Here is a 19,302-nt window from a genome sequence, read left to right on the forward strand (position 1 = left end):
CACATTAGGATGTTTAATACCAAATTAACATCGTTCGAATGCGGCAGCATACCTATGCATTGTTGCTGACCAAACGCATTCCGATATGGCCACATCCTACTCAAATGGGTAATTCTAGCAGGATAGTGTGCCACGTTACAAAACACACATCATCTCAAACTGGTTCCACGAACATGAGCGAGGCTTTGCTTTACTCCAGTGGCCTGCACAGTCCCCAGATCTCAATCCAATAGGGCACAATAAAAAGTGGCGTGGGCCAAAATTTCCAGCAGCTCATTGAATCCATTAACAACTCAGGCTGTACTTAAAGCAGAAGGGGGTCCTGCCCGGTAAAGACTATACACTCACGCTCAAAGGCCAACATTGTGTGATGTAGTTCGCATGTGAAAGTGCAGTATAACAAAATGTGGTGATTCAGCTTGAGGGTCACTTTATGAAATTAGGACCAGTATACCAGAAAAGCAGAAGGGGAAACAGCTGCAGGCACAGTTCCACAACAGAGCAGTGGCAACCTGCTCATATTCAGCCACCAATAGAGCTTGCATAATATGGTCTAAATTTTGATATGTATTGCTACATAACGGGATATTCATGCCTGGTGAGTTTTTGATTGCATAAGTGCATCCTCTGCTCTGATAATCTGCCAGACCACTTTATTAGACAGACAAGAGGTCCAGTTGTTGTTCAGACCAAACATCAGAATGGGCTAGAAATGTGATCAAAGTGACTTTGACCATGTCATCAGAAACTGCTGACTGGGATTTTCATCGTCTCTGGGGTTTACTGAGAATGGTGTGAAAAACATCCAGTGAGTGGCAGTTATGTGGGGGGATCGATGGAGAACGGCCAAACTGGTTCAAGCTGACAGGAAGGCGACAGTAACTCAAATAGCCATGCATTGCAGTGGTATCCAGAAGAGCATCACTGAATACACAACAGGTTGAACCTTGAAGTGGAATGAGAAGACCAAAATGTCTTATAAAGTGGTCACTTAGTGTGCATATAAGGTTGCTTGGTATTATATTAAAATATATATTGGTGTAGTGAGAAATTTAAAAACATGTATTATCTGTATGTAGAGCATAATGCACCCTTGTCACTCTGCTCTACACTTCTTGTCTACCTGCCAACAATATGTAAGGTGGAAATTATTTCTGTAGTAGAATCTTGAGTAGAGTTGAGGAAGTAAGGCTATGTATAGACACTTTCACAGGTGTTCATGGTCTGCCACTTTCACACGTGTCACTGACAAGAATACCCTTTTCTCAAGAAGACAGTCCGCTGTACCTCTGTAAGGATACGTTGTCTAAGATTTTTGATGTTTTTATTCAAGGGTAATTTTGAACAAAGTAAGAGATCATGGTGAGTATGAACTATAAGAAATCTCTGTTTTGGTTAAGTAATAACACATTTGTGATCTTGCACATTTATGCATTGTTAATGATTTGTGTGTTTGAGACTGATTGTTTTTTTTATCCTGTGGAATGTACTCTGGGAGAGATACTTTCTCTGAAGTATTTTCAAAATTATAGATGTGAAGAGATGTGGTTGTTGTTGCAAATCCAGCGAACAGACTAAAACATTTGCCATAGTTCTGTGAGAAAATTTGGACACTCCATATACATAGTATGATGTAATGGTAAGGGTCCTGGGCTTGTTTTTCCACGTTCATACTGTTGGTTTTGCAGTTGTATCCCTGAGAAAGCTGAGGTTTTTTAAATGAATGTGAATTATGATTATAAAACGAACAAAGTCACTTTGGATTAGTTTTTGAGTGTCTGCTAAATGCTTTGATTGCCATATAAACATGCTCATTTATTTATGTTTTTTTATACCAACTGCCATCTTCCAGTATGGACCAGTTTCCAAGGCACAGATGTAGCTTAATCCTAGATGAAGATGTTTTGTATAGAATCTCCATTCAAAATTGAATTTATTCTAGGACTATGCTTAATCAATGTCTGTAGTACTGCCCCGAAGAGTTCTAGAGCTGTAGAAATAAGGCCATTTTTGAATGCCACATTATTAACTGTTCTCTGTCTTGTTTAATTCCAAGTATAACATTGAGACATGATGACATGATGTTCAGCATTAACTATTTCAAATGCAAAGGAATTTTATAATCCTGCATTAGGATCCCAAGCTCAATCAAGAAAGAGAATACACAACTCAGCTTTTAGTAAAACTTACAATTACGAGGCATATTCATTTTTCTAAATAAACTGTTTAGAACAGGAGTCTCCAATCTTATCCAAGATAGGCCAATGTGCTGCAGGTTTTTTCTCTAGCTCAGCACTAAGGCACCTGAATCTACTTATCAAGGTCTTGATTAGTGAAGATCATGATTAGTTAATGAGGTGAATCATGGGTCATAGTGCTGGGCTAAAATAAACACCTGCCCCAACTCCGGCCCTGTTTTTATGATTGAATTGAACACCCCTGGTTTACAACAAATTCTGCTGAGTGGGAATATCTGACTACATTAAAAATTAATTGTGATTTGTGATCAGTGATGAATTAATAATGACTAAAGGTTTGTTATTAATATTATTAGTCATCAATACAGATAAGTGTTTGATAAATTAATAACCTATTTCTAATCTCCTCACAGATGGCAGGCTCTAGGCCTCCCTCCAAGGTATTCATTGCCCTGGTCTTGTGCTGTGTCCCCTCGTTTGGTGCAGCTGCCTGGTACCCTAAAAGCCTGCCCTGTGATGTCACAGTGAAAGGGATCTCTGTCAATGTGGACTGCACTGAGCGAAAATTGAAAGAAATGCCGATTGGTATCCCAGGCAACGTGACCAACATCACGCTCACCATCAACCACATCCCACACATCGAGACAACCTCCTTCCAGGGGCTGGAGAGCCTAGTAGAGATCGACTTCCGCTGCAACTGCGTGCCCATCAAAATCGGGCCAAAGGACCGGGTGTGCTCAAAGAGTGTGACCATCGACGACAAAAGCTTCTGGCACCTGAAAAAGCTGAAGTCACTGTATCTGGATGGGAACCAGCTCCTCAGCATCCCCAGAGGCCTTCCCCCAGGCCTCACCCTGCTCAGTCTGGAGGTGAACCACATCCACATCATCCGCAAGAAAGACCTCTCCGAACTCGCCAACATAGAGGTCCTCTACTTTGGCCAAAACTGTTACTATCGCAACCCATGCAACGTTTCGTATGACATCGAGAAGGGTGCATTCTCCCACCTGATAAACCTCACTGTCTTATCTCTAAAGGCTAATAACCTATCATATGTCCCTCAGGATTTACCAGTCAGTCTCAAAGAACTGTACCTTTACAATAACAACATCAGAAACATCACTGAGGAAGACTTCCGAAATCTGACCAACCTAGAGACTCTGGATCTGAGTGGGAATTGCCCACGTTGTTACAATGCCCCATTCCCTTGCACCCCATGTCCCGGGAATGGGGACTTGCATATTGACAACTCCGCTTTTCAGACGCTGAATAAATTGACAACATTGCGCCTTCACAGTAATTCTCTCAAGATGGTCAAATCAGAATGGTTTCAAGCTACAGATAAACTGCAGGTGCTGGACCTCTCAAGCAATTTCTTGGCAAAACATATAACCGACACCACCTTTCCAATGCATGTACCTACCCTGGTCGATCTGGATCTTTCATTCAACTATGAGCTGCAGCAGTACCCAGCTTCACTTAATCTCAGTTCAAGCTTCTCCAGTTTAACCCTCCTTAATGTTCTCAGGATCAGAGGGTTTGTTTTCCAGCAACTGACCAAGAAGGATATTCGTCCATTAATTGGCCTCCGTCACCTTGAAAGAATTGATCTGGGCACAAACTTCATAAAGATGACCAACCTCATGATCCTAACCGAGCTTAAAAACATTAAAATAATAAACCTTTCTGACAACAAAATATCCTCCACCTCTGATAGTGAACACCCACTGCAGTCTTTTAGGGGGGAAAGCTCACTTGGCACACCCATGGTTGGTGCTGCTCAATACAACAGTGGGGGAGATGTCCACTATTTTCAGTATGATGAATATGCACGTAGCTGCAAGTACAAGAACAAAGAGGCAGGCAAGGTACAGCCATTCATGAAGAAGAACTGCACTGATTTTGGGAAAACCCTGGACATTAGCAGGAACAATATATTCTTTCTTGATCCCAAATTCTTCAACTTTTCCGACCTTCGATGTCTCAATCTCTCAGGAAATGCCATGAGCCAAAGCCTGAATGGCTCCGAATTCATTTTTCTGCCAAATCTCCAGTATCTGGACTTTTCATATAATCGTCTGGATTTGATGTATTTCACTGCTTTCCAGGAACTGAGAAATTTGACTGTTCTAGACATCAGTCATAATGAACATTACTTTACATCTGAGGGTGTGACTCACATGCTAAACTTTACAAATAATTTACCAAAGCTTGACGTATTATTCATGAATTTCAATCAAATTTCCACCTCAACAAACCAAGAGATGGAGAGCCCTTCTCTTCGAGTGTTAGAATTTAAAGGCAACCGGCTGGACATGTTATGGAGGGATGGAGATAGAAGGTACTTATACTACTTCAAAAAATTACTTAACTTGAAGGTTCTTGATATATCCAGTAACAACCTCAACTACATTCCTGAGGAGTTTAGAGGTTTCCCTGAGAACCTCAGTGAACTGTACTTGAACACAAATGTACTTACCAATGAATCATTCACTTGGCCGAAGCTGGCATACCTCTCTGAGTTAGAGATCTTAGACTTAAGTGAGAATAAGTTTGATAAAGTGCCCGATGAGCTTTCCAACTGCACCAAATCCATCAAAAAGCTAATCTTACACCATAACCAGATATCAAAACTTACCCCACACTTTTTAAGAGCTGCATATAGCTTAAAATATCTGGACCTCAGTTATAACGAGATCGAGTATATTCAGCGTTCTAGTTTCCCTGAAGATGTTATCGATCATCTGGATATGCTGCTTCTTCATGGCAATAAGTTTATGTGCTCCTGCAAAGCTATTTGGTTTGTCATGTGGATCAACAAGACAATGGTGAACATCCCCAAACTGGCAACTGAGGTTAACTGCGCCAATCCTGGTTACCAAATAGGCAAGAGTATCATTACCCTGAGTGGGGATTCATGCCAGCATAGCTCTCTGTCCATAATTCTGTATGTCTTCCTCACATCACTGACCCTTGGGGTTCTCACCTTGTCCATCACTGCCCACCTCTTCCTCTGGGACATGTGGTACATCTACTACTTCTGCCTGGCCAAAATGAAGGGCTACAGCCGTCTGTCCTCGCAATCCAGCATATATGACGCCTTCATAATCTATGACAAAAAGGACCCAGCCGTGTCAGACTGGGTGATGGAGGAGCTCCAGGTCAACCTGGAAGAGCAAGGGGACCCTCCTTTGCAGCTCTGCCTGGAGGAGCGTGATTGGCTCCCTGGGTGTCCAATCATCGACAACCTCTGTCAGAGCATCCAACAGAGCAGGAAGACTGTGTTCGTCCTCACCAAAAAGTATGTCCTAAGTGGGAACTTCAAGACAGCATTTTACCTGGCCCACCAACGTCTCTTTGATGAGAAGGCAGATGTCATTCTCCTGATCTTTCTGGAGAAGCTCCCTCTACGTTCCAAATACCTCAGGCTTCGGAAGAGGCTGTATGGGAGATCTCTATTGGAATGGCCATCAAACCCAAAAGCTCAGCCATATTTCTGGCATTGTCTCCGGAGTGCAATGGCTAAAGACAGTCACGGCCAGTACAGCAAACTCTTCCAAGAGACTCTTTAACACTCCTTTACATCCAGTAATCTACCTTGAAAAGTGTTTCTAGTATTCATATGCAACTCCTAATTTTCTGGACTTCATATGCATTGCTGAGAATGTTAACTACAGTGTTTCTTAATAGACATTTGTCATTGTTCAACACTTTGCAAATATCATGGAAAACTGGACCGAAATCAATGACACATTGGGAGAAACTATATATTTAATTTTTCAAACATCTCTCTTGCACACACACACACACACACACACACACACACACACACACACACACACACACACACATCCATACACACTTGTCTTGTAATTTAGACTTTTTTTTTTTCTAATTTGATGCAATTATCAGCATGGTTGGCACTTTCCAAAAATAATAATAAAAAACACATTATTTAAAAAGACTTATACAGGCATTTATGGACTACACGTAATTAAAAATGTTTACACATAATACCTAGCTCTATGTGCTATCCCTAATGCTAACATCCTGAGTAATAGTTTTCTGTCATCCCAGCCGGTTTTAAAATAGTTTTTTACAGAAGAAGAGAGAGGGCTGCCGCACTGACTACTTCAGCATGTGACCTTGGTGGAAGAATTTAAACTGGATTTGCAGTGTGCCAATTTAATGAAAATAATGTCAATGATTTTTGGTTTAATTTAATAAAATGTTATAAAGTAAGCATCTGTGCCTAATGTTTCATGAAGTATATATGTATTTGCCATTTGTTTGCAAGCTTAGTATACAAAGAGAGCATCATTGCATACTGTTTGTTTACAAAGCATAATAAATACAGTAAGTTTCTTCTTTACCTTGCATCTCTTTTAAAAATCTAAATTACAAATTATTGTACACATTTGCAGGAAAGGTAGATTTTGGCAATTACCATGGAACTAGAAAAATCTGTGTTTGGAGTTTATGCACCATAGAAATTGAATGTTCTGCAAAGTTCACTGGAACTAGACTCATTTCACTAGTGCAGCTATTGTTGAACAATGTGCTATCAGAAAAAATGCATTGCTTTTCATAATGTGATTGTTTATTTTGCTTGTCTGAGCATTTGTGCATCAGAAGTTGTACATATTATCTTTGTGTAGTTTTCTGGTGCTTTTGTCTGCTTTGGGGCCAGCCAGGGCAGCATTGTGTTCTCTGTTGGCCTTTCCTGAATAAATACAGGTTAAATAATATTTTTTTAAATATTAAAAACTGTGTAAAATGTGTGCGAGGGTGCAGTGAAATACAGTAGCACCAGAATTCCTCATTGTTACAAGACTGCAAAATACTTTAGATTGTTTGCATGTTTTTAAGTTTGTATTTGCTCTGCATATTACAATACAAAATTTTGATTTGTTTGCAATTTGAAATAGTCTTATTGTTATGCTGTATCATTTATGCCCTGCTGCATTAGTTTAAACAAACATCTCTCTTTTGAGTTCATTATACATCTGGTACACACAAAACAATACCTTCTCCCTTAAAAATAGGAAGTGATTCAGCAGAACTTCCCCATATAGCTCCTGGGCGAAAGGAGGAGGGCAATGTTGGAAAGTCGTGGTTGTCATTCTACAATAGTGGTACCTCTCTTAGTAGCAGCTGTCTGGTATGGAAGAAAATAGGTTAATAAATTGTAATATACTGAATTCAACATTAAAAAATTCAAATATATTAATTCCAGAGGTGAATAATTATATGTGTTTTTAAATTCACATCATTTTGAGCCTTATTTTCTTAGTCTTAGTCCATAGTCTTCCATCTTCCAGATGAGGAAGGTATTTCCAGGTCTCAAAATTCTAATTCACACACCATACAGGCAGAGCAAACTAAGATGTCACAAATATAGCCAACTGCAGGCAGAGCTGCTTCCTGTTTCTCTGTTAGACTCAGGACCAGAGTGGATGTACTGAAGGTTTTGAAACGGCATTTTAAGAACAATATCATGGTAAGTTTGCAATAATTTTATAATAATTTTTATAAACTATCACTAGTAATAGTTTTGTTTGTAATTGTTCAGACAATTGTAAAGACTTCAATTATTTGTAAGTGCATTTATTTCATGAATTAATTACTATACCAACTGAATAATTGTAGTTGTCTGTTGCATGAAATATACGGCTAATCTTCATGAGTTCTAGCCATTGGGACAATCTTGGTTCAGAACCATGCATGCAATAAAAATTCCAAAGCTACTCCTTAATACAGTAAGAATTATAACCACTATAAATCTTGCCATAAAAATGAAAGATGCAAAGTGAATGTACTACCTGTCCAGAGTGAACCTTTGGTGCCAATAATCCATGGACAGTCCTGGGCAAACTATTTGCATTCAAAATGAGTGTCCAAATCTCAAATCAGTGTGAAATGTAGTTTTCTTCCACTGAGGAGAAATATAAAAATCTAATTTGATCCACAATAGTAATACCTGTTAAAATGGTTAGTACTGCAATAATTTCTAAATGATTAACATCAATATTAAACATTGCATTTAGTGATGTCTTTTTAAATAGTCTGAGACCTGGGTGTACTGTAGCATCGTTTTCCTGGTCTGCTCATTGCTCTGAACGTGTACAGTACAGTAGGTCATTTTTACAGTGTGGTTACTGGAACTGAGCTGCGTCTATATTATATCTAAATATAGTATCCTTCCTCTCACACCCTATGCTTCTTACTGTACTTCCGAACATGCTCTCATTTACTTGCTTACAGTATTGCAGTTTGCTAAAACTTCTGTAAGTATGTTTGTGTTTTACTCATCTGACCTGTGCTTTTGTTTATAACAATTCTGCAGAATATATCAAGACTTTGTGTCAACATCTTTCATTATGAATAATGAAATCCACTGGCTACAAATAGTTCTCTTTCCATAAAGGCATTGTTAGTATTTTTTTTAATTTCCCTAGTATATCCTGAATTATTTATGTCTGTATAATGTACAATATTGTACTTTATCTTATTGTAGGCACATTACATTAAACAGGTCTCTGTTCTATTCCAAGTCTCTAATCCTAACACCCATATCATATACATATATATATATATATATATATATATATATATATATATACAGTCGTATGAAAAGGTTTGGGCACCCCTGACAATTTCCATTATTTTCATTTATAAATCATTGGGTGTTTGGATCCGCAACTTAATTTTGATCTATCAAATAACTGATGGACACAGTAATATTTCATTAGTGAAATAAGGTTCATTGGATTAACAGAAAATGTGCAATATGCATCAAAACAAAATTAGAAGGTGCATAAATTTGGGCACCCTTGTCATTTTGTTGATTTGAATACTTGTAACTACTTAACACTGATTCATTGGAACACAAAATTGGTTTGATGAGCTCATTAAGCTTTGAACTTCATAGACAGGTGCATCCAATCATGAGAAAAGGTATTTAAGGTGCCCAATTGCAAGTTGTTCTTCTCTTTGACTCTCCTCTGAAGAGTGGCAACTTGGGGGCCTCAAAACAACTCTCAAATGACCTGAAAACAAAGATTGTTCAGCATTATGGTTTAGGGGAAGGCTACAAAAAGCTATCTCAGAGATTTCAGCTGTCAGTTTCCACTGTGAGGAACATAGTGAGGAAATGGAAGGCCACAGGCACAGTTCTTGTTAAGGCCAGAATATATATATATATATATATATATATATATATATATATATATATATATATACACATACATATAATTTATGTTTTGCAGGACTTTTTAAATAAAGAGATTTTTTTTCCATTAATACACCTCACATCTGTTTAATATATTGTAATGCTTTTGTCTAGGCACATGAAGTAAAACCAAAATACACTACATTGGGGATGTGGAAGTGTGGTCTGAATGAGTAATGGCCCTCGCTTCCCTGAATCGTATTTAGCCGTTTTGACTCAGGAAGTATGTGAACACTTTTAGTTAGTAGCTTGTGGCCCCTCCTTTTGCAGCCGTTACTTCAACCAGACGTCTTTTGCAACCACTCACCAGTCTCTTGCATCTGCCTTTGGGGATTTTTGCCCACTCCTCCTCGCAGAACACAGCAGTTGAGAGAGGTTGGAGGGACATCTGTCATGTACCGCCTGCTTCAGGTCTAGCCACAACATTTCTATTGGATTGAGGTCTGGACTTTGACTAGGCCAATCTAGAGTATGAATCCTCTTTCTTTTAAGCCATTCCTTGGTAGATTTGCTGGAATGCTTTGGGTCGTTGTCATGTTGCATAACCCATTTTTCGGCCCAGCTTCAACTCCCTGACTGATGGCAGGAGATTCTGATCAAGAATTTGTTGATAGGCCTGAGAATTCAGGTTTCCCTGGATAATATGGAGTCGTCCAGGTCCGGAGGCAGAAAAGCAGCCCCAGACTTTCACATTTCCACCACCATCCTTCACTGTTGGGAGGAGGTATTTTCTTGGTATGCAGTGTTTTGATTCTGACTCATCTGTCCAGAGAAGGCCTCTGATTTGTCCAAGTGCTCTCTGGCAAAGTTGAAACAGGCAGCTTTGTTCTATTTTGAGAGCAGAGGCGTCCTTCGAGCAACCCTCCCGTGAATGTCACGTCTATTCCATTTTCGTCTGATTGTAGACACATGTATATTTACCCCAGATGCTGCCAGAGAGGTCTGCAACTCTCTAGAGGTAATGTGTGGGTTGGCCTTTACCCGATTTATTATTTTTCTGGTGCTTCTTGATGATAGTTTTGATGGGCTTACACTTCTAGGTAGAGTTGCGGTCATGTTGAATTCCCTCCATTTGTAAATGATTTGTCTTACAGTGGATGGATGGAGCTGGAATCTTTTGGAGATGGTCTTATAGCTTTCCCCAGACTGATGGGTCAGTACCCATCAATCGGATATTTCCTTTCCTCTTGGCATTGTTGATCTGTGTGGGTACACCTTGGCACTACAGTGGTTTGGTTGGTTTCCTCTCTCTTTTAATCAGTGTTGCCCAACCCCTTTCCTAAGGATGTCTCACTTGATTGGTCTGCGTAATTGATTACTTAAGCACCCAAATGTGTTTCACCTGAATCTGTTACCTACTTGACTTTACCAATGCAGCTGGGGGTTCACTTACTTTTGCACATACACAAATTCCATGTGTAATATGTTTTTTTTTGGCTAGACACACAATTCCCTCTATACAAGTACATGCAATTGATGAACATAAACTTGACATTTCATGGATAAAAAGACTGGTGATGATAAAATCAGAAAATCATGGTAAAACAACAGAAAACTCTAAACAGCTTAAGGGGTTCACATACTTCCAAGCATGCTTCAGAAAATTCAAAAAGTTGTGCCCTGATGTAAAATCCAGCTATGACCAGCTTGAAATACTAGCTACCAGCTGTCTCAAAACCATAGCTGGAGCTGGTCAGACCATGTTGAGTATGGAGCTGGTTTAACTGGTCAACCAGCTAGGTCAAAACCTAGCTTGACCTGTTTTCTTCAGCAGGTTTGACCTTGTGAATCTAAACACAAAGAGAAATCTGGATTTGGGCTACCTATCTACGTACGTAGTCAGCCCTGGAGACAATTAAAAATATATATATATTATTATTATTATTATGAAATTATAACAACACGTCTTTTTGTTTATTTCATATTGAGCACAACCAGATTAGCAAGAAGATATGCTAGGAGATAACCATTATGCATTAACCCTTTCTACTTTGCCCTCCCTAGAGGGCAATTTCCACCTATTTTGTACTAGTCCTATAAAAGTGTAAATATCTCAAAAACTGCACACACGGTTGGAGAATTAAATTAAAGAAGACACTTGTAATGAGACGGGGAGAGGAGAATTATCATTTATATCTCACGTCTGCATGTTCATTATATCACAAGCACGTTTCTAAAACAGGACTATGAAGGATGTAAAAATATAAGGACATACCGTGTATTATTTATTGTTCAATATGGACAGGAGATTGATTTGTTCCATGTAGAAACGTTAGGTGAAATGTCCAAAAAGTTAGGTGTACACAAGATTCAGTTAATCAGTTAATCCACATTAAAAGCTGTTGATACTACACTTGAGAATCGGCTATTCCTCTGTATTTTGAAACGTGGCTGTGTTTCTCTGCAGTGAAAATGACTTCCTGTTGTTTCAGGAGCTTTGCTGGCTGAATTGGCTGATACTGTGTCTGCTGCTCAGGCATGCTGGCTGCGGAATGAATTATGGATATCCCTGTCATGTCAAAATGAATTCCACCGCTAACACCGTCAAATTTGATTGCTCCAGTCTTCGATTGAAGGAAGTACCGACATGGATCACACAGAACATCACTGAAATTCATCTTTCAGAAAACCACATCAAACATATATCTACCAACGCTTTCAATGGACTGCAGAACCTGACATATCTCGATCTCCGCTGGGCAAACCAAAATCAGGCGGTGTACATAGAGAAAGGAGTGTTCGCCCAGCTAACAAACCTTGCGAAGCTAAACCTCTGTGGTAATATTCTTCCGAATGTTCCGGAAAGCCTTCCTTCAGGACTGAAAATGCTAAATCTATCAAAAAACAAAATAATATCAATCAGCCCGGAAATATTCACTAAGCTTCAGAAAATTACTGAGCTTGTCTTGTCCAAAAACTGTTACTACTGGAACCCTTGTGGAAAGGAGTATGATCCCGGAAATGGGAGCTTCTCAAGCCTAACTGAACTAAACATTTTAGACTTGGCCTTCAATAACTTGAGTAGTGTTCCAAAAGAACTACCACCCTCTCTTCAACACTTGGACCTGGCTTCTAACCGCATACGGCAGGTTACTGCTGAGGACTTCATTTGGCTGACCAACCTGACAATTCTCGAGCTCCAGGGAAATTGCCCCCGATGTTACAATTCTCCTTATCCGTGTGATCCTTGTCAGTACATTACGATTCATGACCTGGCCTTTCAAAATCTCACAAAACTAGAGACACTGAACTTGGCAGGGAACTCTCTAAAATTCATGAAAAGCTCTTGGTTTCTAAGTTTGGTAAATCTAAAAACTCTGTTCCTTTCATTTAACTTTTTACGTACAGCTATTGCTGATGGTGGCTTTCTGGGTTATTTGAAAAAACTGGAGTTATTGGATTTGTCCTACAACTATGATTTGAAGGAATATCCCTCAACACTTGATCTTTCTCCCAGTTTTTCTAAATTGGTGTCTCTTAGGTCAATACATCTACAGGGTTATGTGTTTAAAGAAATTTGTGGAAATACTTTAAATCCCCTTTCAGGTTTAAAAAATCTCTCTGTGTTGGATTTGGGTACAAATTTCATTGTTCATACGAATGCGTCTGTGTTTAAAAAATTTGGAAACATCAAACTAATATATCTGTCAGAAAACAGACTTTATCCTGTCACTGAAGGTTCACATGAAAATCAAAGCGGGGAGCGATGTGGAGGTAATGGCAAGGGTAATCGTCTCAATCCAGATCCCCACGTTCCTCTCTTAACAGCATACAGCCAAAATGTCAAACCAGACACACGGTATGAACCGCAAAGTGCTCTTGTGAAGGCTAAGTGTTTTGCGTCTGGTCGAGTACTGGATCTCAGCTCAAATAACATTTTTTTCATTTCCCCAATTCAGTTTGAGGACTTTGGGAACATCTCCTGTCTGAACCTTTCCAATAATGGCTTTGCAGCTGCCTTAAATGGAACTGAATTCCAGTTTTTGTCAGACCTGAAGTACCTGGACCTGTCCTTTAATAAGATAGACTTGGCCTATGACAACGCCTTCTCTGAGCTAAAAAAACTGGAGGTGCTGGACCTGAGCCACAATGCTCATTATTTCATGGTATCTGGAGTGACACACAATTTAAATTTTTTACAAAATCTGCCATCTTTAAAAGTGCTCAATCTGAGCCGTAATTATATCTCTACTTTAACCAGTAAGAACATGACCAGCAATTCTCTTACAGAGCTGCAGTTCCAAAAAAATTATCTTGGAAGATTATGGAAAGAGAATGACCATTCCTATGTACAACTTTTCAAAAATCTGGTGAACCTGGAATATCTTGACATATCTTCCAATGAAATTGACAGGATTCCACAAAGCGTATTTCAGAATCTACCTCGAAGCATAATTAAATTGTGTTTAGCCCACAATTCAATGACCAATTTCAAGTGGAGTAATCTGAAATTGTTCCCCTCCCTTCAGTTTCTCGATCTGAGCCATAATTATATCTCAGAAGTGTCCACAACCCTGTCAAACCTCTCAGAAACACTCAAGTTTCTTCACTTGGGAAAAAATAAAATTGCACAATTGTCTGATGGTTTCCTAAGAGGTGCAGAAAACATCCAATTCCTTGATCTCCGCTCCAATTATCTTCGCTATATCAACAAGACTGCTTATGAAACTGGGAGAAGAAATCACTCTCAAATGCTCTTCTTGGGCGGAAACCCATTCAGCTGCACGTGTGAGAGGCTGGATTTCATCATGTGGCTGAAAATGCGCACTGATGTGATTATCCCTGATCTGGCTACAAGTATCAATTGTGCTGTTCCAACTCTGAGAAAGGGTGATAGAATGAATGTGGTAGATTTCAAAATAAAGAACTGTGTAGACAACAATATAGCCTTCCTCATTCACTTCCTCTCTGCCTTCCTCATCATTTGCATAATGGTGTCAGCGACCACAATGCACCTCTTCTACTGGGATGCCTCCTACGCTCTGCACTACTGGCGGGCAAAGATGCAGGGGTATTATCGGCTGAGGTCAGGCGGGAACGTCTACGACGCCTTCGTTACGTACGACACCAAGAACCCTCACGTCTCGGAGTGGGTTCATAACCACCTGCGCGTGGAGCTGGAGGAGGTGGGAGACAAGCTCTCGCCCATCTGTCTGGAGGATCGTGACTGGACCCCGGGAATCCCGGTGCTCGACAACCTAACCCAGAGCATCGGGCAGAGCCGGAAGACCGTGTTCGTGCTGACGGAGGACTACGTCCGGAATGGGACTTTCAGGATGGCCATGTACCTGGCCCATCAGCGGCTGCTGGACGACAACGACGACGTGATGGTGCTGGTGTTGCTGGAGCCGGTGCTGCAGCACTCCCGGCTGCTGCGTCTGCGCAGACGGCTGTGCAGCCGCAGCGTCCTGCAGTGGCCCCGCAGCCCGTCCGCAGAGCGCTGGTTCTGGCAGTGCCTGCGAAACGTCATCAGGGTGGACAATCAGGCCATGTACAACAAGCAATACTCCCAGTATTTCACCAGCAAGTAAATCTGGCTTTGCACACACACACACACACACACACACACACATATACACACATGTGCGCACTCACACACACACATACATGCGCACTCACACACACACACACACACACACACACACAAACACACATATACACACACATGCTCATACAGTACATGTGCCTGACCATATAACAATGACATATATAAGGTTTGATGCAAGCAACTGTAAAATGCAGTATGCAAGTTGAATGTTACAATATTACTTGCATCCACTAGATGTCAGTATAACAAAACGAAAGCACAGAGTCTTGCATCAATAGAATGTTTTCTTTCTTTTTCAGACTTACAAAAATAAAATACAACCAACTTCACAAAATGCAGACACACAAAAAAAGAAAATAATATTAATAATAATAATAATAATAATAATAATAATAATAATAATAATAATAATAATAAAAAGCTCAGCTCAACCCATTATTTCCCTTATACATCAAGTATTTATCTTTATATTTTTTTCCATATATTCTACCCATGTAGTCAATTTTTCCTTTAGTAGTTGTACCTGATTGTTTATTCTTAGAGAGATTTTTTCTGCTACATATATTTTTTGTACAGTTTCCATCCATTCTTTAGTTGTTGGTATCTTAGTTCTTGAGCAATTTCTGGTTATTTGTTTTAGGATTGCAATTCTAATAGTTCTAAACAAATATACATTATATATTATATCATCTGCGTATAATGCAAGTTTATGATGTGAATGATCTAAGATTTTAACACCTTCTGTTGCTGTCTTATCTATTCAGCTAATGGGTCAATACTCAAAGCAAAAATAAGTGTTGAGTACCTCTAGATATAGAAAACATATTTGGTTATCAAAACCAAAATGTTTAAAAAAAAAATGACCATGACACTTTGTCAAAAGCATTTTCAGCATCTAAAGTAACCATAGCATATGGATATGACTTCCATTTCCATTCCATATTTCCATTATGTTTAATGTTCTTCTTATATTATCTGTTAGTTGTCTGCCAGAAATAAAAACCTGTTTGATCATTATTTACTCTTTCTGGGATTATCTTTGCTAGTCAGTTTGCAATGATTGATGACAGTAGTTTTTGATCTCCGTTTATGAGACTTATTGGTCGATAAGATTGGTACTGTCTGGTATTTCCCTTCTTTATGCAGCAAGGTTATTATTGTAGTGTTCCATGTCGTAGCCCATTGTCCGTTATCAAGTGCCCAGTTGAATGTTTTCCTTAATAAAGGTGTTAGCTCCTTTTCAAATTCTATATAAAACTTGTTGGTAAACCCATCAATTCCAGGTGATTTACACATTTCAGAGTTTTTAATATGTGTCTGAATTTCATTTTCTTCTATTGACGCTATAAGGCTATTATTTTGTTCTATTGTTACTTTTGGTAAATTGATTTTCTCAAGGAAGGGTTTTATATTGTCATCTATGTTGACTTCTTTCGAGCTATACAACTTTTCATAATAATTAACAAATTGTGCCACTATTTTTTCTTTTCTAGTTATAGGGTGTTTAGTTATAGGGTCCTTCAAACTGGAAATGTGAGCTTTACCCTGTTGTTTTTTAAGCCTATACGCCAAGATCTTTACAGCTCTTGGTCCTGTATCATAATTATTCTGTCTAGCAAATATTAAGGATTTTTCTATCTCTTCTGTGAGAAGTTTGTTAAGTATTGTTCTCGCCGCCTTTCATTGTTTTAGTGTATTTACATCTCCACCACTTTTATGATTTTACTCCAACTGTTCGATTTCATTTTCAAGTTGTTGTTGTTTGTTGTTGGGGTTTTTTTTTCTGTATGAGGAGTAGGATATTATTTGCAAGCAGTTAAGGGGTCTTCCCCAGCTTACCTACAATAAATCATCAGACCCTACACCCCTGCCAGACCTCTTCGTTCAGCCTCCACAGGCCGCTTGGCACCTCCCCCTCTCCAAACTTCCACCTCTCGCTCACGACTACTGTCTGTTCTGGCTCCACGGTGGTGAAACGAACTCCCCCGTTGAGGTCAGAACTGTAGAATCTCTTCCCACCTTCAAACGCAAACTGAAGACGCACCTCTTCAAGCAGCACCTCTCCCCGTCCCTCCCTACCTCCCTGTGAACCTTAATTGTTGTCTTCCTGTGATTTACTTTTTTGTGTATCAGTATCTTTAGTTTGGCTAGGTAAGCAGTGTTTGGATAGTTAAGGGGTTTGGTCATACTTTTGCTTTGTTTGTTTGTTTGTTTAATTTAAAAAATAAAATAAAATAGGCCCTTGTCCTTATCTTTGTTGTGCAGGTAGCAGTTGAAATTGTACTTCCCTCTAGGGTCTTTCAGCGCACTTATCCCTGTTTATGGGTATGCACTTTGTTGTACCTCGCTCTGGATAAGAGCCTCTGCCAAATGCCATTAATGTAATGTATTTCTCCTCTCAATACACTTTTGCACATTCTTTTTCAGAAATAATGAGTTGACAAATCTCCAAAGTAATCTACCTTTAACTCCCCCTAGTTCAACTGTCATATACAGTATATGGGAGCATGGTCTGAAAGAAGTATTTGTCCTATTTCACATTTCTTTATTTTGCGCACATCAATAGAATGTTATTTTAAATGTACTATACAATAATGAGAGAGTTTCTTGTATTTTATGAGTTTTCCTAGATCACTTTTCATATTACTCTGTTAATTTCAGGAGTTCAGAAACATCTTCATGCAGAATTTGAGGGCCTCTACCAGTCTTTTTCTGTAAATGTCTTCTGAATAAAAATGGATTGACTTGAAGCAGTGAACAAGAACTCTGTGTGTATTCTGGATTTTTGTTACCAGCAAAAAATTATCCAGCATAATTTACTGTAATACACCAGCACTAATATGCTAATGCAAAAATGACCACAGTAGATCATTGAGAGAGAGTTGGAGTTCGCATGAAATCCAGAAACAGACACAGACCACCTTCCATACCTGTGGCTTAAAAAAAATTACTGTCACAAATTAAATGACAAATTCAGATTCAGAATAATTTTGTTGATAGTGTACATATTTATTGCACTGTGTACATGCAGGGGTATATCACAAAGCAGGATTACTGAGTCAGCTGTATAAGTTCACTGAATAAAACCCAGAACATCTGTTTTTATTTCAGTCCATGTTCCAGGTTTCTTGATACACCCCTCCGTTTGCCTGTGCCTGACTCTGTTTACATGCTTTGCTGCATAGTCTTCTTCTGCTCTGACTCTTTAAATGCTAGTCATTTCCTTTGCTAATAAAATAAATGCTAATTGCTTACAATGGGCAAAGATAAGGTACAATAGTATATAACTATTCTCCCAATAAAAATAATGGTAAAGATCCTCATAAAAAACAAGTTTTAAAATAAAGATAAGTATTTTAAATACTACTTCCTTGTTCACCTTCCATCTTCCGCATTTAATTCTTCTTCTGTGGGTCAGCACTAACGTTTTTTCTTATATTGCTCTAATGTTATAGAATTACACAAACAATTTAGCCATGACTGCCTGGCCGCCTTAAAGAAAGGCTCTCATTCTTGACAGGGACTGTGATTCCTGCTGTCAGATTGCGTGTGTGTGCATGTGTGTACTGTATACACACTTATCCCCAACACACGTATTAGGTACACCTGTTTGTTAATGTAAACTGTGTGTGTGTGTGTGTGTGTGTGTGTGTGTGTGTGTAAATAGCCTGCTTCTCCAAACATTGATCCATGTGGTTGCAACTCAATATATAAAGCATGCAGACATGGTTAAGTGCTTTAATTGGCAATCAAGCAAACATTATAATGGGTAAGATTTGTGATCTAAGCTACTTTCACCATGGTATGGTTGTTGCTACCAGACATGGTGGTTCCAGCATCTCAGAAACAACTGCCCTCCTGGGATTTTCAAGCTGTACAGTCTCTAGAGTGCAGGAAATGATGTGATAAAACACATCTAGTCAGCAGCAGCTCTGTGGATTAAAACATTTGTTGTTGAGAGGGTGGTCAGAGGAGGAAGAGCACGCTAACAGAATCATTGGTGCCAACAGAAAGGCCAATGCTGAAATAACAGCTGTTTGCAGCAGTGGTGTGCAGAAGGGCATCCCTGAATACACAAAGAAGCCACTGGGACCCAAGACCTTGCCCGTTCTACTCCTGTCAGCTAAGGAACATCAAGCTAAAATGTCATCACCAAAACCAGTTATCGTAGATTAGAAAAACACTGCCTCATCTGACAAATCTTGATTTCTACTATCACACGCAGACGGTAGGGGCAGAGTTTGGCATAAACAGCATGAATCCAGGGATCCTTCATACCTTGTGTGGAAGGCATGTGCTGGCAGTGGTGGTGGAAGGGTGTGTTC

At 39.3% G+C, this 19,302-nt stretch overlaps 2 protein-coding genes across 2 annotated transcripts; both read left to right on the forward strand.

Annotated features, from left to right (window-relative positions):
- Positions 1-591: 591 nt before the first annotated feature.
- LOC133116276 (toll-like receptor 7) lies at positions 592-5,790 on the forward strand. The gene is made up of 3 exons (XM_061225715.1): positions 592-598; positions 2,685-3,877; positions 4,727-5,790. Exons 1-3 carry the CDS (start codon positions 592-594, stop codon positions 5,768-5,770), a joined length of 2,244 nt encoding a protein of 747 aa, XP_061081699.1. The 3' UTR covers positions 5,771-5,790.
- A 1,541-nt stretch (positions 5,791-7,331) lies between these two features.
- On the forward strand, positions 7,332-17,741 carry LOC133116523 (toll-like receptor 8). Its single transcript, XM_061226165.1, has 2 exons — positions 7,332-7,698; positions 11,862-17,741. Exons 1-2 carry the CDS (start codon positions 7,696-7,698, stop codon positions 14,958-14,960), a joined length of 3,102 nt encoding a protein of 1,033 aa, XP_061082149.1. The 5' UTR covers positions 7,332-7,695; the 3' UTR covers positions 14,961-17,741.
- Positions 17,742-19,302: the final 1,561 nt, after the last annotated feature.

This window comes from Conger conger, chromosome 17, assembly GCF_963514075.1.
Source record: "Conger conger chromosome 17, fConCon1.1, whole genome shotgun sequence".
Lineage (NCBI taxonomy): Eukaryota > Metazoa > Chordata > Actinopteri > Anguilliformes > Congridae > Conger > Conger conger.

Excerpts from the sequence above, each read along its gene's own strand:
- LOC133116276 (XM_061225715.1), top strand. Across the intron at positions 3,878-4,726 it reads TTAAAAACATTAAAATAATA|ATCTTAGACTTAAGTGAGAA; the intron begins AACCTTTCTGAC and ends TCTGAGTTAGAG.